This window comes from Citrus sinensis, chromosome 9 (genome assembly GCF_022201045.2).
Source record: "Citrus sinensis cultivar Valencia sweet orange chromosome 9, DVS_A1.0, whole genome shotgun sequence".
Classification (NCBI taxonomy): domain Eukaryota; kingdom Viridiplantae; phylum Streptophyta; class Magnoliopsida; order Sapindales; family Rutaceae; genus Citrus; species Citrus sinensis.
This window is the reverse complement of record NC_068564.1, coordinates 14,713,577-14,737,571: the sequence shown is the minus strand read 5'-3', so window position 1 is coordinate 14,737,571 and position 23,995 is coordinate 14,713,577. Positions and strand designations below refer to the sequence as shown.

At 35.3% G+C, this 23,995-nt stretch overlaps 1 protein-coding gene across 1 annotated transcript; it reads left to right on the top strand.

Annotated features, from left to right (window-relative positions):
• Positions 1–11,752: 11,752 nt before the first annotated feature.
• Positions 11,753–15,481, top strand: LOC102615998 (probably inactive leucine-rich repeat receptor-like protein kinase At3g28040). Its single transcript, XM_006494458.4, has 2 exons — positions 11,753–13,619; positions 13,710–15,481. Exons 1-2 carry the CDS (start codon positions 12,082–12,084, stop codon positions 15,181–15,183), a joined length of 3,012 nt encoding a protein of 1,003 aa, XP_006494521.2. The 5' UTR covers positions 11,753–12,081; the 3' UTR covers positions 15,184–15,481.
• Positions 15,482–23,995: the final 8,514 nt, after the last annotated feature.

Sequence of the window (23,995 nt, the reverse complement as noted above, 5' to 3'; positions counted from 1 at the left end):
ATTATTTAAGATGGGTTGATTTTAAATAATTTTCACTTTAATTTTTATTTTTAGTATTCATGTTGAAAAAAAAAATCAAATTCAATTTTTAATAAGTCTAAAGAAGAAAATTTTTTTTTTCTCCAAACATAAGCATAAGCAAACCACACTATCTATAGTGTATTTACTAATCAGTAATCCAAATGGAAATCAAAGAATATGAATGAATAATGTGTTTTAACAAGAGGTGGAATTGGAATCAAAGTGGCGGACTCCACCTAAAATTAAGAATGATTGTTAGAATTTTCATTCTTATGGGTAAGGTGGGAATGAGAACCTCATTTCTTGAAGCGACTAAACTACCCCCACTCAATTTTTAAAATTCTTATTTTGTCCTTTATATATTTGAAAAAAGTTCTGGCTACTGTTGTTGCTGATGTTGGTAGTTGCCGCCACTGCTGCCATTACAACTATTACTGTTGTTGCTACTTGTTGTCGCTGCTACTGTTACTACTTGTTGTCCTTGCTACCATTTGCTACTACTGCTCTTTCTGTCATTGTTTCTGTTGCTGCTTGTTATTGATACTTTTGCTGCCAATGTTGATTGTCGATGGTGGTGGTGGTGGTGGTGATGATGATGATGATGATGATGATGATGATTATTATTATTATTATTATTATTATTATTATTATTATTGCTGTTATTGACATTGTTATTAATGTTTTTATTATTATTAACAATAATTTCTTTTAATAACATATTTTAAAATAATAATTATCACAATTATTATAACAAATAATGATATTAATTAATTAATTAAGCACATTTTAATAACTATAGTCCATTCTAGATCTTATAGTTCAAGTAAACTTTTTATTTTGATTTCCATTCCTTATTCTGATTCTAGCTCATTCTGATTCCAGCCTATCAAATTACCGATTAGTAAACATGGCATTAATTATGTGTTTACTTGAGAGTTTAGGGAGTGGGAATGAAACCCATATTTACTAGGCAAAATGTAATTTGGGAATGAAAATAAAATGTGTGGGTCCCACACAATTTGAGAATCATGAATGAGAATCTCATTCCCATAGGAGGTTGATTTTTGCATCCTTCTATTTTTTTCATATTTTCCGAATTACCCTCGTTCAAATCACAATTAATTTTATTATTTTAAATGTCACTATTATTATTATTAAATTTTATTAACTTTAATATTTTATTTATTATTAATTATTGTTATTATTATTATTAATATTATCATAACATTTATTATTATTATTATTAATTTTATTTTTTTTAATTAATATAATTTTTATAATAATATTTATACGTGTATCTAGTTAATGAAAATTACATTATTTAACACTATGGGTATTTTGGTAAATTGATTCCCATTCTCATTCATCATTCCCATTTATTTTGCTAAGTAAATACATCAATGGCATTCCAGTATATTCCCATTCTCATTTATGTTTACCAAGTAAATATTAGAATCTCATTCCCGTTCTTCATTCTCATTCCAACCCATTCTCATTCTCACCCAATTCCCATTCCATGAAGTAAACGCACCATAAGTTAACTTCTTCAATTGCAGTGTGAATTAATTTAAAGAAAGAAATAAACAAGTGGAGGAGGTGGCAACAGTTTCGATTAGCTATGTTGGCAGATTCTAGTGTGCAACAAAGGCTGAAACATCATGCGTTGAGTGGTGAGATATGCCTCCATCGCCGCTACAACTTGTTGCTGCACTGTTATTGTATTTTGCTTCCATTCAAGAATTGGTAGCAAAAGAAGAAAGGAGAAAGAAGAAAGAAAGTGGGCAAAGAAGAAAAAGAGAAAGTAATAAAACTAGCCTCAATTTTTTTCTTAATTTAATTTTTTAATTTAACATTGTAAATGTTGTTAATTATTGGAAATTAAGGTATTAATATTAATTAAGGCATTAAGGGATTATTTGTTATCCTTTCAAATTTTTGGACTGACTTATAATTTTGGGTTAGATTTTACGCAATGACAGATTTTCCTCTATGACATCAACATTTGACTCACAGAACTAATCAAAATATAGTAAAGTGTTATTTTTTCATAACTAATATAGTAAATCATTATCTTTCGATAATTTATACAGTGATCTATTACATTCTAATTACAAGAGTAGTGAAAGGATAATAAATTTTTTAAATTATTCACGTGCACACATCCAATATTTGTAAAGTGTATCAATTTTTCACTTTAACACTAATAGTTTAATTTAACATGAAAAAAAAAACAAATTTACCTATGAAAATGACAACAAAATGCATCAACAAATAAAGTCTTTGGGACATTGAGTGACAATTTTTGGACTTAATAATTGTTTTTGTTAATTAACACTAATAGTTTGGGTTCCAAGGAAGATGTTGGCTAACTATTTTGGTAGAGCTTTGTGTGTCGGTGGGCCTTTTTTTCATTTTTTTTTATTAGAGTAGATTAATAAAAGTCAATTTTCCTTTGTTTTCTAAGTTTAGATTATAGGGATGGCAATGGGGTGGGGTGGGGTGGGGTTCGGGTGGGGAGGCCTTCCCTATTTCTCACCCCATTAAAAATTTCACCTCCATTCTCCACCCCCATTCCTTAGTAAATTTAATGGGGGTAAGGATGGGGAATCCCCATGTGGGGAATAATTTCTTCATTCCCACCTCATTTCCCATTTACTTATTTAATAGTAGGTATAAATACATAATTTTAGTAAATTAAAAATTAATTAAGTATTTAATTTATTTGAAAAAATTTCCAAAATTTTGAAACAATATCTTAAAATGATATGAAAATTGAAAATGTTTGAAAAGAGGAGCACCTTAAGAGAGAAAAGAAAACTTAATAATGTTTTAGGATTGAATAGGAATTAAATTTTTTAAATTATTCACGTGCACACATCCAATATTTGTAAAGTGTATCAATTTTTCACCTTAACACTAATAGTTTAATTTAACATGAAAAAAAAAACAAATTTACCTATGAAAATGACAACAAAATGCATCAACAAATAAAGTCTTTGGGACATTGAGTGACAATTTTTGGACTTAATAATTGTTTTTGTTAATTAACACTAATAGTTTGGGTTCCAAGGAAGATGTTGGCTAACTATTTTGGTAGAGCTTTGTGTGTCGGTGGGCCTTTTTTTCATTTTTTTTTATTAGAGTAGATTAATAAAAGTCAATTTTCCTTTGTTTTCTAAGTTTAGATTATAGGGATGGCAATGGGGTGGGGTGGGGTGGGGTGCGGGTGCGGAGGCCTTCCCTATTTCTCACCCCATTAAAAATTTCACCTCCATTCTCCACCCCTATTCCTCAGTAAATTTAATGGGGGTAAGGATGGGGAATCCCCATGTGGGGAATAATTTCTTCATCCCCACCTCATTTCCCATTTACTTATTTAATAGTAGGTATAAATACATAATTTTAGTAAATTAAAAATTAATTAAGTATTTAATTTATTTGAAAAAATTTCCAAAATTTTGAAACAATATCTTAAAATGATATGAAAATTGAAAATGTTTGAAAAGAGGAGCACCTTAAGAGAGAAAAGAAAACTTAATAATGTTTTAGGATTGAATAGGAATTAAATTTTTTAAATTATTCACGTGCACACATCCAATATTTGTAAAGTGTATCAATTTTTCACTTTAACACTAATAGTTTAATTTAACATGAAAAAAAAAACAAATTTACCTATGAAAATGACAACAAAATGCATCAACAAATAAAGTCTTTGGGACATTGAGTGACAATTTTTGGACTTAATAATTGTTTTTGTTAATTAACACTAATAGTTTGGGTTCCAAGGAAGATGTTGGCTAACTATTTTGGTAGAGCTTTGTGTGTTGGTGGGCCTTTTTTTCATTTTTTTTATTAGAGTAGATTAATAAAAGTCAATTTTCCTTTGTTTTCTAAGTTTAGATTATAGGGATGGCAATGGGGTGGGGTGGGGTGGGGTGCCGGTGGGGAGGCCTTCCCTATTTCTCAACCCCATTAAAAATTTCACCTTCATTCTCCACCCCTATTCCTCAGTAAATTTAATGGGGGTAAGGATGGGGAATCCCCATGTGGGGAATAATTTCTTCATCCCCACCTCATTTCCCATTTACTTATTTAATAGTAGGTATAAATACATAATTTTAGTAAATTAAAAATTAATTAAGTATTTAATTTATTTGAAAAAATTTCCAAAATTTTGAAACAATATCTTAAAATGATATGAAAATTGAAAATGTTTGAAAAGAGGAGCACCTTAAGAGAGAAAAGAAAACTTAATAATGTTTTAGGATTGAATAGGAATTAAATTTTTTAAATTATTCACGTGCACACATCCAATATTTGTAAAGTGTATCAATTTTTCACTTTAACACTAATAGTTTAATTTAACATGAAAAAAAAAACAAATTTACCTATGAAAATGACAACAAAATGCATCAACAAATAAAGTCTTTGGGACATTGAGTGACAATTTTTGGACTTAATAATTGTTTTTGTTAATTAACACTAATAGTTTGGGTTCCAAGGAAGATGTTGGCTAACTATTTTGGTAGAGCTTTGTGTGTCGGTGGGCCTTTTTTTCATTTTTTTTATTAGAGTAGATTAATAAAAGTCAATTTTCCTTTGTTTTCTAAGTTTAGATTATAGGGATGGCAATGGGGTGGGGTGGGGTGGGGTGCGGGTGGGGAGGCCTTCCCTATTTCTCACCCCATTAAAAATTTCACCTCCATTCTCCACCCCTAATCCTTAGTAAATTTAATGGGGGTAAGGATGGGGAATCCCCATGTGGGGAATAATTTCTTCATCCCCACCTCATTTCCCATTTACTTATTTAATAGTAGGTATAAATACATAATTTTAGTAAATTAAAAATTAATTAAGTATTTAATTTATTTGAAAAAATTTCCAAAATTTTGAAACAATATCTTAAAATGATATGAAAATTGAAAATGTTTGAAAAGAGGAGCACCTTAAGAGAGAAAAGAAAACTTAATAATGTTTTAGGATTGAATAGGAATTAAATTTTTTAAATTATTCACGTGCACACATCCATTATTTGTAAAGTGTATCAATTTTTCACTTTAACACTAATAGTTTAATTTAACATGAAAAAAAAAACAAATTTACCTATGAAAATGACAACAAAATGCATCAACAAATAAAGTCTTTGGGACATTGAGTGACAATTTTTGGACTTAATAATTGTTTTTGTTAATTAACACTAATAGTTTGGGTTCCAAGGAAGATGTTGGCTAACTATTTTGGTAGAGCTTTGTGTGTCGGTGGGCCTTTTTTTCATTTTTTTTATTAGAGTAGATTAATAAAAGTCAATTTTCCTTTGTTTTCTAAGTTTAGATTATAGGGATGGCAATGGGGTGGGGTGGGGTGCGGGTGGGGAGGCCTTCCCTATTTCTCACCCCATTAAAAATTTCACCTCCATTCTCCACCCCTATTCCTCAGTAAATTTAATGGGGGTAAGGATGGGGAATCCCCATGTGGGGAATAATTTCTTCATCCCCACCTCATTTCCCATTTACTTATTTAATAGTAGGTATAAATACATAATTTTAGTAAATTAAAAATTAATTAAGTATTTAATTTATTTGAAAAAATTTCCAAAATTTTGAAACAATATCTTAAAATGATATGAAAATTGAAAATGTTTGAAAAGAGGAGCACCTTAAGAGAGAAAAGAAAACTTAATAATGTTTTAGGATTGAATAGGAATTATATTGTAGGGTTTTCTTTTAGTTATAACTCATTTATGTTAGGTAAAAATAAAAAGAAAATTTTTTAACCAACATTATAATTGGTAAAACAAAAATTAAAGAAACAGTTATATATAATGGGGATTAGGGTTAGGGTGAGGGTTAGGCTTGGCAAAACCCCTGGTTCGGTCCGGGTTTGGTGCAACCCGAGACCGGACCGGATGCCAAAAATTGAAACCCGAACCAGGACAAAACCCGGCTTTTGCATGTCCGGTCCCGGCTTGAGCCCGGCGTGTCCCGGGTCCGGGTTTTGTCTTCCAGGCTTCTAAGCCCGCAAACAATTATTTCAAAAAAAATAATTGTTCTAGTTGGCATTTGGAAGTGGGAAACAATGCATGCAACATAAATTGCAAGTATTGATTCCTGAGAGGTTGTTGATGGAGATAGTTGTTGTCTTGTTGGCATTGAAATTCAAATTAATTAAATTAAAAAAATTGTTAATTGGTTTGGACGCCCACTCAAAGGCCACCCAATTGAATTTGTGCGCGTGCATTCAACCTTCGTGTCCACGTGCTGCGAGGCTGCATGTTCTTCACATATAACACCGGTCAAATTTTACTTTTCAACATCAAAAATTTGGGAGCTTGCTACTTGCTATGGTACATTATCTGTTACGTACACACCCAATGGTGGAAGGACACACATGCACATTATCTCTAATTTCTCTTTGTATGACACCTAAATATCACCAAACAAGTGAAACAACAATACAACATGCATGCACATTTCTTGTGAATCATAATACAAGATAAATCTCAAACTTAAGTCAAAGAGAAATTAGAGAAATAGTTAAATACAAACTTATAACATATTAACAATACAAATTTTGCACAAATAATAAATAAAAATTCATCTAACTTCTAACCTAAACTTATAACATATTGTCTGGTTTTGCTTTGTTGCCAAATCAAATCAAGCTGGGCAGAGAGGTTCACACAGCCAACAGAAGCAAAATCATACAAATAACCAGTTGTAATATAACATTATAACTTGTCTTTCAATGAGCCCTGTTTCAATGAGCCCAGAACTTGAAGTAGGGTAAATTGCTACAAATTCTGCTACATGGTCAATATTTGATAACAGTAATGTGAACAATCCTCAAGAGACCTAAAAAGCAAGAATACCGATACAAATGTGCTTACCCTAAAGTAAAGAACGAGACTAACATTTAAAAAGGAAACATCCTATGGAGATGACTAACTAACACTAATAACCTATAGAAAGAATACAGTAAGCTGACAGGATCGGATGTAGTCAATTTTCAAAAATTTCCCTTGATATATCAGCCGCTGTTGCTGCAATATTACACCAGTAATGGCAGCAATTTGTTCCTTTAATGCAAGAATTGGAACCCACAAGATGCATACATATTCTATGAGATAGACTATCGACTATAGTAGATAAAGGTAAAGTATATATGAAAACAATGGCATCGACAAACTTGCAAGTGATGCCGCGTACCAACTATTCAAATGAAAGAAAAACACATACACAACTCATATACATTCAATAATTAAGCTGTAAACAACTCACAAAATTACAAACGACTGCGCTGCAGGCAAGACGACGCCGGAGGGGGCTGCACTGCGCTGCTGCTGCTATACGAACGACTCCCGTCACAACCGCAACTGAGCAAAACCGAGTCAGCAAATGCAAACGAGAAGAGATGATGCCGACTGCCGACTGCCGAGGGGTGACGGTGACGGACTGACGGTGGGTGCTAGTCGACGGTGACGGTGGTAGCGTCGCTGCTTATGCCTTTGGGTTTGGGTGTTTTGCGATTTGGGGAATTAGGGATTTTCGGATTTGGGTGTTTTGCGATTTGGGTTTGGGTATTTGCTTTTAGTTTTTTTTTTAATTGGGAAAACGGGTCCGGGTCCGGGTTCCAGGTTTTTGGTGCTGAACCCGAACCGTGCCCGGATATGTTCGGGTTTTAATTTCTGAAACCCGGATCCGCTTTTTCTGTATATGCGGTCCGGGTTTTGCCCGAACCGGATTGGCCAGGTCCGAGCCAGATCCGGTCCAGGCAGGTTTTTTTGACACCCTTAGTGAGGGTGAGGGTGGGGGTAGGGTGGGAGTAAAAAACCAAACCCCACCCTATTCCCCAAAAATTATTTAAAATTCACCTCATTTTGGGTGGAGCCCCATGAGGCCCCAAACCCATGGAGGATTTTGCTATCCCTGTTAGATTATATTCCAAATTTATCCGACACTAAAAAAATGATAGGTACTTCTACATATAATTAAATGAAATTTTTTGACATATTTTTTTAATTCCTTCTGAGATTTTTGGACTGGTTTATGAAATAAAGAGTAAATAGTACATAATAAAGAACACTGCAATAACAGTACCTTGGGATTTAAAGTATGTGTTTTAGATCACTTTTGGCTTTTAGTTAAGAATAGAGGCTTCTTCTATACTAAGGAAAGGGCTCTAGTGGTGACAAGATGGTTATGATTGCCAAATTTGCATTTCTTGTGTGTGAAAAAACATAAATTAAGATTAAAAAAACATAAATTAAGATTTTGGATCACGGAAGAAGGATTCTTCTTGAGCAAGATGATTAACGGTTAAAACCTTACGGGGTCGTTGTTTTAAGGCTATTTAGGCGCTAAAATGACTGGTAAAGGCGTAAGTCCTCAATATTCTTTGAATAGTGAATAAAGGTCTCTATTTTTAGGGTTTTAGGACAAACTCTAATTGATTAGTTGAAGTAATCTTATTTCTATAAAATAGCACAAATCTCTTATCCTATAATGCAAGGTATGTCAAGATCACTTTTCTCTTTTAGGTAGAATTTCTGTCCTAATTAAGGCTAATTTATGATTACTTAGCATTAAAATATATACCTTGTAGGGGTAAGAAAGTGCGAGTGGAATCAAGGCTGTTTGGGGAAAGCTTAAAGAAGGTTTCCTAGTAAGGCATATGACTATTACGGTATTGGATCATGTATGGACTAGAAATATAAGCTTTAGGGTCATCACTATTTTGGCACTTATAATGTTATTGATTCTCCACTAGTCCATTCCACAAAGCATTTCCTTATAATTCAAGATCCCCCAAGTGGGCTTGGCTAAGGGTTAAATGTGAATTGAACTTTACTTATGCATATTCATTCCTTCCAAATCATGACCTACAATGGTTGCCCTAGTATAGTGCATTGAGTCTATTACCAAAAGCATACAATATGGATTGGATGGACATTTCAGTCCTGTTGTCAATTTTTAGGTAGCATCACCTTTAATTAAATATGCATTAATAAGTTTATTTAATCATAATACCAAAAATATTCCTAACCTATTTGTTTGGTGAAAATATGGAAGACTAGTAATAGAGTGCACATGTCAATGTAAAGTTTTATAATAGCAAAAAGTCACCAAGGCGATATTGGCCTATGCCGGTACACCAAGTAATCAAAATGGTATGTGTGTTACACTACGTGAAGGTAGAAAGGTTAAAGAAAATATCCAAAAATGTCTGTGCTTAAGGAGTCACTATCGCCCAAAAAGAATGATTGAATCTTTTGCATAGGGTAAGAAATCAATAAAATATGACGCTAAAAACAGAGGGGATAACAGGCTACAATGCTTGCAAAAAATGCCAAGAATTAGCTCACAAAGATAGTTGGTGTCATCTGTCCCTAACTGCCATGCATGCAATTGCTGAGCAGCCTTTGCAGAGGCATACATAACCTCCAAGCTAAATCCAACACATGTATGTGTGGACAAAACATAAAAATGACCTCCAACTTATTCTCTAAGCATACTCCAAAAGGTTCAAATGATCAAGTGAACAAAAGGACCAAAGTATCCTTACCACAGCGGCAAAGAACACCAATAACAACGTGCTAGGTGGCATGACAACTAGGAACCCCAAGGTACTCCATATAAAGACACTCAAGTTTTATTTTCCTCACTCATCACAAGTACACATACAATAAGCTAGAGGTGTTCTTCAACCTCTAGCCACCTCCATTATCAAGAGATTTTTAACTCTTACCTAAAAAACGAACCCAACACTAACTTGAGCGTCGAAGTGTAGTTGTTGGCCACCTCTGACTCCACTTCTAACCTCCTTTCTCTATTTTACAGGTTAAATTTATTGCCCATCAAGCCAATTCTCTCTAGATCTAAGCCTTTCACAACATTCCCAAATCCTCCATTCTTTTCCAATCTTCATATAAGGCCAAAATGAGTAACACACTCTGATTACACGAGGCACCCTATCATGTTAATACAAATTTATTTTATTTAGCTAGGTTTTTGTTTTTTTTTTCTTTCATCCCAAAATCTAGTTAAAAATTATTCAATAGTTGTATTCAAATGTTATGAATTGAAAATATAAATATATCGTTCAGTTTTATGTATTTATTACTATTTGATTAAATAACCAATTATTTAATCAAAAATATGTTATGCAAAAGTCATTATAATGGAAAATTTACTAAAATAACCATAAAACTTTTGCTATTTTCACAATTAACCCTCTCAACTTTTTTCTATCAACATTAGCCAAACACACACTTTTCTCCCTAATTTCCCTTCTTTACAAACCAAAAGCAACTTTTTTTCTCCCCTTTCGTCAAACCAAAGGCAGCTTTCCACTCTTAAATCATCAACCAACGACGACGGCAAAAGGCAATGATAAAAGTGAAATCTGATCATAATCTATCCGGATCCAACACTAATCGGGATCACATAGTGGTATGAGTTATTTTCTGAACTTGCTCGAGAGTTTCAGTGAATTGCGAGTCGGGGGTGAATCTGGCGACATGCTGCCTGTCGCACAAAGTTGCCTGTCGCAGCAAGCCTTGGTGCGACAGGCACCTGTGCAATTTGTGCAATTCCCGGCATCTTTGTGCAATTTGCTTTGATGCTCCAAGGGACTGCTTCTTCCTTCCATGTGGGCATTGTGTGGCTTGTTTTAAATGTGGAACAAGGTATATGCTCTCGGACCTCATATCTGCATCAAACTTATTTTTTGTAATCCATGGACATGCATCCACTCTAATCACTAGTTGGCACGTTACTTTCAGCACATCTGAATAAATGATGTAGTGTAAATACACATGTTTACATTATACTCTCGGATTTCTGACATGTATGGGCTGCCAAGACAGGCTTTCAATTATTTTCAAATGAAATGCAATATCAGAATATCACACTGATACTTTTGTTGATGTTAAGATATTGCATGGTTATAATATTTTTATAAAGTTGTTGCTGATTGCATACTCTCCAATTGGCCTGAACTAAATTTGGTATTGAGTAATCTTAACCTGACATCTCTTGTAGATTCACAACTTTATGGTCCCTCCGAAAGTTCAAAGGTTGATGTTGAACTTCCACCCATTAAAACTTTAATAGTTTTCTTTCTGATTTTGGAAAATATAAATACCGGGACTTTAACATATCAGCAAATTTATTTAATATTCTTTCATATCTATCAATTGTTATTGAGCATAATAAGCAACTTATTTTTGTCACTTCAGCGACTTTTGTCCTGGAGACATAAGGGACAGCCATGGTACCTATCTTAATCTAAGAGAAGAATGCAATGTCATATCATACTCATTGTACACTACACTGTGTTCTCTGCAGGATCGCAGAGGTTGCTGGTACTTGCCCTGTTTGTCGAAGGAAAATGAAGAAGGGGATAACATTAATAAAATTAAACCATTGTTACGTTTGTTTAAGAAATTGAAGTTGCCGCCAACGCCGCCGATGATGGGAGGTTCTTCGGTTTAGGAGAGATGAGAGAAAGAGAGATTGTTGGGGGAGAGATGAGAGAGAGGGGTATTTTGGTCTCAAAGGTTTTTTTATGACTAATGTTGATAGAAGTTTGTTTTGGGGGTTAAGATGGAAAAAGTTAAAATTTTTATGGTTATTGGTGTAAATTTTCCCATTATAATAGGTTTACTGCTATGAAACATGCAGCCGTCTTGGAAACGGGTTGTATGTTTGTTGCTGCATGCAATGCACTGCTTGGTTATTTAGTAGTAGAAAGTAGATGCATCATTGATATTAAGGAAAGAGAAGGCACATGAGTGAGAAAGAGGCTCAAGGTGACGACAAGTGTGGTCACGCCTGAGCTTCCTTTAGCCCAACTCCCAGTCCCAGACAAATAAAACCCTCGATGTGCGGTTGGACTTGCTGGACCAATTGTCTTTTTGTTTGCTTCAAAGTCACAGACTCCCATTAACTCGCAATCCCCTTTTCATAGAAAGTCTCGTGAGCACGGTCATTCTCATATCAAAATGCCCGGGCCGGTGCGTTATCTAATAGTTCTCTTCCCCGCACTTAACTGATTAAATTCATGCAAATGCGTTACTACCACCAGACTAGAGCTAACAGATTAAAAATGAAGTTTCGAAAATTGTTGTTGTATTTATTATTGTCTTCTTTTCTGCAAGGCTGCATTTCCGATGATGCTTCTATTGAACTAAACGATGATATACTAGGCCTCATAGTCTTCAAATCAGAGCTTAAAGATCCATCTTCGAATCTTCAATCTTGGAAAGAAGATGACAACTCCCCTTGTTCATGGAAATTCATACAATGCAATCCCATCAATGGTCGTGTTTCGCATGTATCACTGGATGGTTTGGGATTATCGGGTAAGATCGGTACTAGAGGCCTTCGAAAGTTGCAGCATTTGAAGGTACTATCACTTTCTCATAACGATTTTACTGGTAACATAAATCCTGAGCTGGGTCTCATTGCTAGTCTGGAAAGGCTTAACTTTAGTCACAACAGTCTTTCAGGCCAAATACCACCTTCTCTTTTGAATTTGAACATGATGAATATGAAATTTCTTGATCTTTCAAACAATTTACTATCAGGACCAGTCCCTTATCAACTCTTTGAAAACTGTGCATCGTTAAGATACCTTTCTTTGGCTGGCAATATTCTTCAAGGGCCAATCGGCAAAATATTTAATTATTGTTCCTCTTTGAACACTCTAAATCTCTCCAACAATCATTTCTCTGGAGACCTGGATTTTGCTTCTGGTTACGGAATTTGGTCACTGAAAAGGCTGAGGACTTTGGATCTTTCTCATAATTTATTTTCTGGATCCATACCACAAGGAGTGGCAGCTCTTCATTACTTGAAAGAGCTCCTACTACAGGGGAATAAATTTTCGGGACCACTGCCGGCGGATATTGGATTCTGCCCGCACTTGACAACGTTGGATCTCAGCAATAATCTTTTCACCGGACAGTTGCCAGTCTCTCTTCGATTGTTGAATTCTATGATCTTTATCAGCGTATCAAATAATACGCTGACAGGTGATATCCCTCATTGGATTGGAAATATAAGCACCCTGGAATTTTTGGATTTCTCCAATAATCATTTAACAGGAAGCCTACCTTCATCACTGTTTAACTGTAAAAAGTTGTCGGTGATTCGGTTGAGGGGTAATAGTTTGAATGGTAACATACCAGAGGGTTTGTTTGATTTGGGGTTGGAAGAAATTGATTTATCAGAAAATGGATTTATGGGTTCCATTCCCCCAGGTTCTTCAAGTTCCAGTTCAAGCACACTGTTTCAGACACTCCGTATACTGGATTTGTCAAGTAACAATCTTGTCGGAGATATTCCTGCAGAAATGGGTCTTTTTGCCAACTTGAGATACTTGAATTTGTCATCAAATCATCTTCGTTCAAGGATACCTCCAGAGCTTGGTTACTTCCACAGTCTAATACATTTAGATCTCAGAAACAATGCCTTATATGGTTCTATTCCTCAAGAAGTATGTGAGTCTAGAAGCTTAGGTATTCTTCAGTTGGATGGAAATTCATTGACTGGTCCAATTCCTCAAGTGATTCGGAATTGCACATCGCTCTATTTACTGTAAGTTTCACGCTTGTTGTTTCCTTTAATTTTCTCTGAATTCGCCTTCTCTTATTAATGCATTATTTTATGGTCATGTTTTGTTTGCAGAAGCCTGTCCCACAATCATTTAAGTGGTTCCATTCCTAAATCCATTTCAAATTTGAACAAGCTCAAGATTCTGAAGTTGGAGTTCAATGAGTTAAGTGGAGAGATACCACAGGAGCTGGGAAAGTTGGCAAGTCTTCTCGCTGTGAATGTATCATATAACAGGCTAATAGGAAGGCTTCCAGTTGGTGGTGTATTTCCAACGTTGGATCAAAGTTCTTTACAGGGAAATTTGGGCATTTGCTCACCCTTATTGAAGGGACCTTGTAAGATGAACGTACCGAAGCCTCTTGTACTTGATCCAGATGCTTATAATAGTAACCAAATGGATGGTCACATCCACAGCCACAGCTTTTCCAGTAATCATCACCACATGTTCTTTAGTGTTTCTGCTATTGTTGCTATCATAGCAGCTATTCTAATCGCAGGTGGAGTACTAGTAATCAGCCTATTAAATGTATCAACTCGTAGGAGGCTTACATTTGTGGAAACCACCCTGGAAAGCATGTGTTCAAGTTCTTCAAGGTCTGTAAATCTAGCTGCAGGTAAGGTGATTCTTTTTGATTCAAGGTCATCATCCCTTGATTGTAGCATTGATCCTGAAACCCTCCTAGAAAAAGCCGCCGAGGTCGGAGAAGGCGTCTTTGGAACTGTATACAAGGTCTCATTTGGGACGCAAGGAAGAATGTTAGCAGTCAAAAAACTTGTTACATCCGATATAATCCAATATCCAGAAGACTTTGAAAGGGAAGTTCGAGTCTTGGGAAAAGCAAGGCACCCAAATTTGATATCACTGGAAGGATACTACTGGACTCCTCAGTTGAAGCTTTTGGTGTCTGATTATGCACCAAACGGTAGCTTGCAAGCCAAACTCCATGAAAGGCTTCCTTCTACTCCACCGCTTTCTTGGACTAACAGATTCAAAGTAATCCTCGGAACAGCAAAAGGCCTTGCTCATTTGCACCATTCTTTCCGCCCACCCATTATTCATTACAACCTAAAACCAAGCAACATCTTGCTTGATGACAATTACAACCCAAGGATTTCAGACTTTGGATTGGCGAGGCTTTTGACCAGGCTCGACAAACACGTAATGAGCAACAGATTTCAGAGCGCACTAGGGTATGTGGCACCAGAATTAACATGCCAGAGCTTAAGAGTGAATGAGAAATGTGACATATATGGTTTTGGGGTTTTAATACTTGAGCTTGTAACTGGTAGAAGGCCTGTTGAATATGGTGAAGACAATGTAGTGATATTAAGCGAGCATGTGAGAGTTCTTCTGGAAGAGGGCAACGTGTTAGATTGTGTTGATCCAAGCATGGGAGATTACCCAGAAGATGAGGTCTTACCGGTGCTCAAATTGGCCCTTGTCTGCACTTGTCATATACCATCAAGCAGGCCTTCAATGGCAGAGGTTGTCCAAATATTGCAAGTCATCAAAACCCCACTTCCACAGAGAATGGAGGTATTCTAAAACACCAATGGTGCTGCCCTGATCATTATTTCTTGATATTGTTTTCTTATCTTTATTTTCATTTAGATTGATACAAATTATGCTGCTATTTAGCTTGTATTTTGTTTATTAATTTTCTAGTATTTGCATATTCAACATTTGACAATTATAGCTTTCATATATTATTGTCTTTGCCCTTGGCGCAATGACGCAGCTAGTGAGGGTTTTGATATTATGTATTCTGTTTTTGTTCTTTGATTTCTGGTCTTGTCATCAAGCTTGATCTTTAATCAAGATTCTGGTTTCTTGGTTGTGATAATCTTGAATCCACAACAATATTATTATGAATTTTCCGGTTTTGGTTAATTAAAGTATGGGGTCGGAGCTGGAAAGACCCAGGGTACCGTATAGGATAGAAAGTTTGAAGGAAAAATCCGTGCAATTTTATTGATCAAAACACACAGTACAAATCAATCGAAACAGGGAAAATGTAATGCTAACTAAAAAATCGAGAGTCTAAAAGAACTTACTAGAAAGCAAAAGAGTACAAGTTCTGCAAACGGCACGGAGCTAACAATTCAGCTCTTAAACTGTCTTGTCACGTGAGCACTCTTTGCATATTAAGTCCTTATCTGGGCGCTATTTTCACACCATCTTCCGCTGTTTTGCAAATAGGTCCAAAATGATTTGCAAATTAGGTGCATAACAAATAGAGTAATTCACACGGTGCTCATTTCATCGATCGATATGGATAAGATATTATAGATTGATAGCACTTCTCCTCGACTAGCAGTATATACGTCCAAAGGAATAATTTCTTTTCTTCTTCTTCTTCTTCCGCAACCCCGCAAACACCCTATTACAACACCGCGCCCCCCCCCCCCCCCCCCCCCCCCCCCCCCGTGTAAGTATAGAGCTGGGTCCTCATTCCAGTGATTTTCATCTCCTTCTTGCGGGGACAAGAGAACACGAAGATTGAAAGCATCGGCTAGGCCTTTCTTTCTCTGATTAATTTCCAGTTCAAAGACTGAGCGGACCCCCCCCCCCCCCCCCCCCCCCGCCAAACGAATATGATGATACCGTAAATCTATACTAGCAGGCAAAAGAATAAAATTTTGTTTAGATATTTTCATGATAATCAACTAATGAAAAAAGAAAAAAAGACAAATATATGCCTTTTCCAGCTTTTTATATTAGTTTATTTTCATCTTTGCCTAAATATTTTAATAAAATTTCAAAATCTCAACTAAATATTATTATAAATTTCACCTTACACCCAAGTTGAAAATTTTATATTTATATTTTATTTTATTGCTAAGGGTGGGGCTATTTAAATTCTCCAGATTTTTCTCTACACCTATTTTTAGAAAATAAATTTATTATTAAAAATTTAAAATTTAAAAATCTCAAAATTATACTTCAATAATCACTTTCTCTTCCTTGTAACTTCACTCTCTTTCAAATTCAATTGTTTGGCCTTTCTTATATATTATAACTTATATTTCATACTTTCTATATATAAGATCTTTTTTATCTTGATAATCATTAGCTTTTCTGTTTGGTAAAAAATTAGTTTCTTGATACTCAATAACTTTCATGGCTAATAAAAACTTGCTAATGTTCATTTTTAAATGGTAGATTTTATTCTTCTTAGTTAATGGCATCAATTATTTACAGATAAACTCATAAAAGAATATATGTAAATGAATTTGATGAGAATGGAATTGAAAAGAAAAAGAAAACAAAGATTAGTTTAAGTGACTTTTTCAAAAAAAAAATTTAGATAATAAATTTCTTAATTAAAAAGAATGTGTAAAAAGAAAATTGATAGGTTTAAATATCTCTACCCTATCATTAATTATAGCCCACATTGATCTTTTGAAGTATTGCGCAGATTCTTTAAACCCTCTCTAATATTCGAGGGATGCCTACTCCACTCATATTTTGTAAGAGAAATGTTGTTTTTACTCAATTATATGATAATTGGAGAAGAACTGAAACTAACCTCCATAAAGTTTTTATAGAGGCTCGGACCTTTACTCTTACCATTATAAGTGTAAGGGCTCTCCCACTAGACCAAAGGCCCATTGATATACTATATGTTAACATGAATATGTTAATAATATTGATTTTGATGATAACAAACTTTAAATGATTTTTGATTAAAATGTTGGAGCTATTCCATAATAAACGAAAGCCTTATAATCATTCCAATTATATTCATAAAAGTTGGATCACTGTTAAATTTCAAATTGGAAAATGATTCTCTGCAAAATCTGGCTTAAACTGTGATTCTGGAAATAAACGGTGAACCGTTTTCCTTTTAAACGGTTAACCGATTAAAACCAGAGAGTATCAAAATTGCTTAAGCTTTAGCCGGTTAAGAAAAATGGAAAATACAAAAAGTTGGGAAGGCCACTGAAATTAAACCATGAACCGTTTATTGAAACGGTTAACCGATAATATCCAGAATGGAAGATTGTACCTGGAAACAAACGGTAAAAGTTTAACTGAAACGGATAAGGCTAACTTATTTTGCAGGTTACTGGAAACAAACGGCGAACCGTTAATTACAAACGGCTAACTAATAAATTCCAGAAAGGTCATTTTGTATAAATCTTTAATCGTTTCGTATGAACTAATATCTAAAGTTTATCTTGTAGGTCTCTGGAATTTAACGGCTAATGGGTAATCCTAAACGGCTAACGGGTAATCCTAAACGGCAAACCGTTTATTGAAAATTGGCCCAACGGTAACTTTGACCAGTCTAAACGGTTAACCGTTAATGGTTAACAATGAACCGTTTTCGAGCAGATAGTCTATAACGGCTAGTTTTTCATCTCCAACTATAAATAAGCTCATTCAAATTCAAACAAGAGTTGATCACAACAAGACTATTGAGCTTATATTTGAGAATACAATCTTCATAGAGCTTTAAACACATTCTTGCTTCATTTATTCACACATTGGGCATTAATTTGTAATCTTAAATATTTTAGAGGATGATTTTTTGTGGAAGTGTTTCTGAAAATGTCTTTTCTTTTTGGTTGGACAAACACACTTCTTTTCATCTCTACATTCTATCTTAAGATAGGGTTTTTTGCAAGCTTCAGAAAAGGATGTTTCTCAGTACCGAAAGAAAAAGCATAACCGATGTTTTATCTGCAAGAAACGTGGTCACTTTGCTCGAAATTGTCCTCACAAGTCTGCCAAAGCTGTTCGTCTCATACAGCATCTTCAACATTCTTCACTGTTATATGAGAATGAAGATGTTGAATCAAATTTCTTAGAACAGTCAGAACAAGATGATCAGACTGCTTTCATTATCGTAGAATCTTCTGATTCTGATGATATTTCAGTCATCTCTACAGTTCAAACTGTCAACCATGTTTCAGCCATTCCTAGACCTTCTCTCAAAATGTCAATCCTTCCTTCAAAATTTCATAAACCTGTTCCTTTCATCGGGTTTATTGACACTGGTGCAGATACCAGTATGATTGATCCTTCTGTCCTTCCCTTTGATTGTTGGGAAAAACACTCGAAACTCTTCCGAGCAGTTAATGGAGAAACTTTTGAAACCACTTTGATTACCAAAAAACCCATTGGTATCCAATTCTTTCCGAATTGCATAATTTGGAAAAAGATTGTAGCATCTAAACTTCTAGATAAAGATTTACTCATAGGTTTTGACATTCTTCATTTGGTTAAAAACCTATTCCTCACCAGTTCTGGAGTTCGCTACAAACAAATGTTCTTGCCTTACACAGATGCACTACGTCTGTATGCACTTTCAGAAACACCATCTCCATACAGTCATATTTCACAGAAGTTCCTAGAGTTTTGTCCAGAAAACCATTCACAGTTCCACCATCCTTCACCTCTCTGGAAGAATGATCAATTCTTCATTCACATTCCTTTCAAGCTTAACGAAGACATAAACCCCACAAAAGCATCACACCCGGGTATGTCTCCTTCAGACCTCTTACTTGCTAAGCAAGAATGTTCTTAGTTGCTTCAGCAATGTCTCATTGAACCTATTGATTCAGATTGGGGTTGTCAAGCCTTCTATGTTGAAAAACGATCTGAATTAGTTCTTGGTAAAAAGAGGTTAGTTATTGATCACCAGCCACTTAATTCTTTCCTTAAAGATGATAAGTTCCCCCTTCCAAAAATCCAGACCCTATTTGTCCATCTTCAAGGGGCTTGTATCTTCTCTAAGTTTGATCTAAAAGCTGGTTTTTGGCAACTTGGTATTTCACCAGTTGACCATCAGAAAACTGCCTTCTGCATCCCTGATGCAAGGATGGCACTCCAGTAATCATCACTGGCATTGGTCTGTAGAATGCGTTGTCCAGTTGTGGGAATTCGGAGAGGAGGAGGTGATTGGGCTATCACTTTTAGCTGCTTGACAGCTTTTGTCTGTGCTGGTCCCCATAGAGAGCACAGTTTTTAGAGCATACGCGACAGCTAGCTTGTGTGGATTGAAACTTTAAGGATGAAATCACAGACATAATTAACAATCCCGAGGAATTGTTGGATCTGCTTTTTCTTGAGATGTGTGTCTGGAAACTTTAATAATTCAGTTGCAATATGTGGACCAGGCTGATAATGGCCATCTTTAATCATCATGCCAAGAAAGTCAATTGATTCTTTCGCTATGCTGCTTTTCTTTTCAGAAAGTATGATTCCATGTTCCTGCACAATATGAAAGAAATCCAATAGGAGCTTCTGGTGGCTCTCATGGTCAGAGGAAAATAATAAGATATCATCAATGTATATCAAAGCATTATGAAAGATATGACTGAAGATTTTGGACATGGCTTTTTGAAATAATGAAAGAGCAACCTTAAGACCAAAAGGCATAACAGTCCATTGATAATGGGCATCAGGGATGTAGAAGGCAGTTTTGTGACAGTCAACTGGTGAAATACCAAGTTGCCAAAAATCAGCTTTTAAAATGGACAAACAAGGTCTGGATTTTTGGAAGGGGGAACTTATCATCCTTAAGGAAAGAATTAAGTGGCTGGTAATCAATAACTAACCTCTTTTTACCACGAACTAATTCAGATCGTTTTTCAACATAGAAGGCTTGACAAGCCCAATCTGAATCAGTAGGTTCAATAAGACCTTGCTGAAGCAACTGAGAACATTCTTGCTTAGCAAGTAGGAGGTCTGAAGGAGACATACCCGGGTGTGATGCTTTTGTGGGGTTTATGTCTTAATTGAGTTTGAAAGGAAGATGAATGAAGAATTGTTCATTTTTCCAAAGAGGTGAAGTATGGTGGAACTGTGAATGGTTTTCTAGACAAAACTCTAGAAACTTTTAGGAAATATGACTGTATGGAGATGGTGTTTCTGAAAGTGCATACAGACGGAGTGTATCTGTGTAAGGCAAGAACATTTGCTTGTAGCGAACTCTAGAACTGGTGAGGAATAGGTTATTAACTAAATGAAGGATGTCAAAACCTATAAGTAAATCTTTATCTGGGAGTTTGGAAGCTACAATCTTTTTCCAAATTATGCAATTTAGAAAGAATTGAATAACAATGGGTTTTTTGGTAATCAAAGTGGTTTCAAAAGTTTCTCCATTAACTGCTCGGAAGAGTTTCGAGTGATTTTCCCGATTAATCAGAGGAAGAACAGAAGGATCTATCATACTGGTATCTGCACCAGTGTCAATAAACCCGATGACAGGAACAGGTTTATGAAACTTTGAAGGAAGGATTGACATTTTGAGAGAATGTCTAGGTATGGCTGAAACATGGTTGACAGTTTGAACTGTAGGGATGACTGAAATATCATCAGAATCAGAAGATTCTGCGATAATGAAAGTAGTCTGGTCATCTTGTTCTGATTGTTCAGAAAAGTTTGATTTAACATCTCCATTCTCAGATAACAGGGAAGAATGTTGAAGATGTTGTATGAGACGAACAGCTTTGGCTGATTTGTGAGGACAGTTTCGAGCAAAGTGACCGTGTTTCTTGCAGATGAAACAACGGTTGTGTTTTTTCTTTCTGTACTGGGAAGCATCCTTTTTTCTGAAATATCGGAGAGGTTGTTTGGAGGATGATTTTCTGTGGAAGTGTTTCTGGAAATGTCTTTTCTTTTTGGTTGGATAAACACACTTCTTTTCATCGTTGCATTCTATCTTGAGATAGGGTTTTTTGCAAGCTTGAGAAAAGGATTTTTTTGTCTTCCATGAGGTCCTTGAAGAATTCTTTTTGCTCACAGATTTTGTCGAGACATAGCATTGCCATTTGGAAAATCTTTCCCAGGGAGATATCAGCTATGTTGAGATTAGTGGCTGTGAGTTTCCTTTGAAGATCAGGTTGTAACTCAGAAGGAAGAGAGGCTATGAAGACATGTTTGAGAGATGGCATTTCATCTGATGATACTCTTTTCTGTCTACATCGGTATATGTTGTTTTTTCACCGATGAATTGTTCATGGACGATATTGAGCGCTGTACCAATTGGGGATTGCATGAATTGGAGCTGTTTGTATTCTCCCAAGCTTTCTAACCAGTCTCGTAAAGAACCCGTGGATCGGGCCATGAATTCACGAAGAACAGGTTGAGGTTGAGCATTAGGTTTGGTTCCTTGGAGGTTAATCCATGCAGCAAATTCTTGAAGTTTGGCAGACCATTTGTGACGAGAAATGTCATCAAATGTAAACCAAGATGCTGAAGATGGTTTTGTTGAGTGATCAGGAACTGGTGGAGGCATTGAAGGCTCTGGTTCGGTTGAGGATGCTTTATTTTCAGTATCAGAAGAACTGTCTTCAACAATAGGTGTGGCAGTTGAAGTACTTGGATCTTCAGTTTTGGTGGCCATTAATATGCTTGTAATGTCAGCTTATTCGGATTAAGAGTCAGTAGAGGTATCGACTGAGTTTGTGGATGAGGAAGAAGAAGAGAGGGTTTGACTCTGATGGGTTTGAGCTTTCTGATTTCTGCTTCTTTTTTATTAAACTCTGGACCCCATATGTGGTTGTTTATCATTCATCTGAGATCAGCGTCTAGCTCAGAAATACGATCTTGTAGATGTATGTACATCTGATCAAGACGATTGCTGATAGAATCAACTTTAGTTTCTGTCTGGGAGACTTGACTTTTAACTCGATCAATTTTCTTTCCGAGTTGTTGAAGAGTTTGATTCTGAGCATTGGTATTTTTGGTTTGCCAATTTAAAATAGCTTCATACTATTTTAGCTCTTCAGGTTGCCCAGAGGCCGTAACTGGGGATTGGACAAAAGGTTTTGAGACAACTCTAGTTTGTGTGTCTGTCTGTTTTTCAAGTGGAGGTAATGATTCCTCATAAGATTGGCTTGAAAAAATTAGACATGACCTTATTGGGTTGACAAGAGGTTTGGGATCTGGTGGAGGTTGTGGAGGAAAAGATTTGCAAGATGTTTTTGGATGAGAAGCTTTTTTCTTTTTCGTTTTCTTTCTCCTCATAACTTCCAGTTTGTCATCAACATCCGTGTCATCCAAGCAAGGACAGTCAGGATTGCACATATGGGCTTCAGGAACATCCCATAGAAAATGACCATTGATTTTGTCAGGGTAGATAAGATACCCTTTAGATGAGAAACCATGAATGGGAAGTTTCTCTTCTTGACTAGTTTGAACTGCTGTAATCATAGCAGTGTAGGAAAGCTGTGAAGTGTCTGAAACATGCTTGGCCTCAGGTGTTTGAAAAGATAGTTTGAAACTGTAGTGAACATGTTGGCTTCTTGGTCTGGCATTCTGTTTCGTTATTTAAGTGTAACCATTGATCTTGGCCTTTGGTATCTTAGGGAAACATATATAGATTTGACATGTTACTCAGGTGCCGCACTAGTAGCACTTGCCATTTTCTAAGACATTCATGGTTTAGTAAAAAGCAAAATTCTATTTCACTTTCAACTATCGAGGCTGAGTATACTGCAGGTAGTTGTTGTGCACAAGATATTTGTATAAAACAAACTATGAGATTAATCTCGATCTTATACTTATCAAAATGTGATAACACTAGTGCTATAAATCTGTCAAAGAATCTCATTCAATATTCTAGGACTAAGCATATAGAAATTAGACATCATCATCTAAGAGATCATGTTCAAAATGGGTTTATTGCATTAGAGTTTATCTTCACGGAAAAACAACTTGCAAATACTTTTAGAAAACACCTCTATGAAAATCAATTTAACAAAATCTGACAAAAGTTTGGGATGATGAAATTTTCACATTAGCATATCTTTATATGATGTTGAGACTACTAGACTATCTATCAATTATTTATGCTTATGTAATTGCATGGATGATCTTTAGTTTGTATGATTTTTTAATCTTTGATGTGTTTACTTTTGAAATCAGTATGTTCACCATCAATCATGCATAAAATGGCTTTGAGAGATTTTTGATTCGCAAAATAGCCTTGGAATTAATCAATTTCTAGCCAAGAATCAAATTACATGCGCGAAAATTTTTAAATGAAACAGTTAATCGATTGCTTAGAAACGACTAACCATTTAAAGATAGAAACCATAGTAAAATGAAATGGTTAACCGAATTTATGAAACTAATAACCGTTTGAAAATAGAACGCTTGTTAATTCTAACAGTTAACTGCTATAATAAAATGGTTTTTGCATTAAAGCTCTCTAGACTGTTAACAGTTAGTCGATTGTTTTTAAGTGGCTAGCTGATTTCTTAGGATCAGATACTGTTTTTAGGGTTCTTGTTACATTCATCTTTGCTCATCACCTCTCTCTCTAAACCGTGGCTATTCTCTCTCTAAAAATTCATCCATTTCTTAAGCTTTTCCTATCAAATCCAAGCTACCAAATCAATAT

What these genes read in the sequence shown, in the direction of transcription:
- LOC102615998 (XM_006494458.4), top strand. Translation starts at nt 12,082, where the DNA reads ATGCAAATGCGTTACTACCACCAGACTAGAGCTAACAGATTAAAAATG. An exon ending in TGCACATCGCTCTATTTACT is followed by an intron (nt 13,620 to 13,709) that starts GTAAGTTTCACG and finishes TTTTGTTTGCAG; the next exon opens with AAGCCTGTCCCACAATCATT.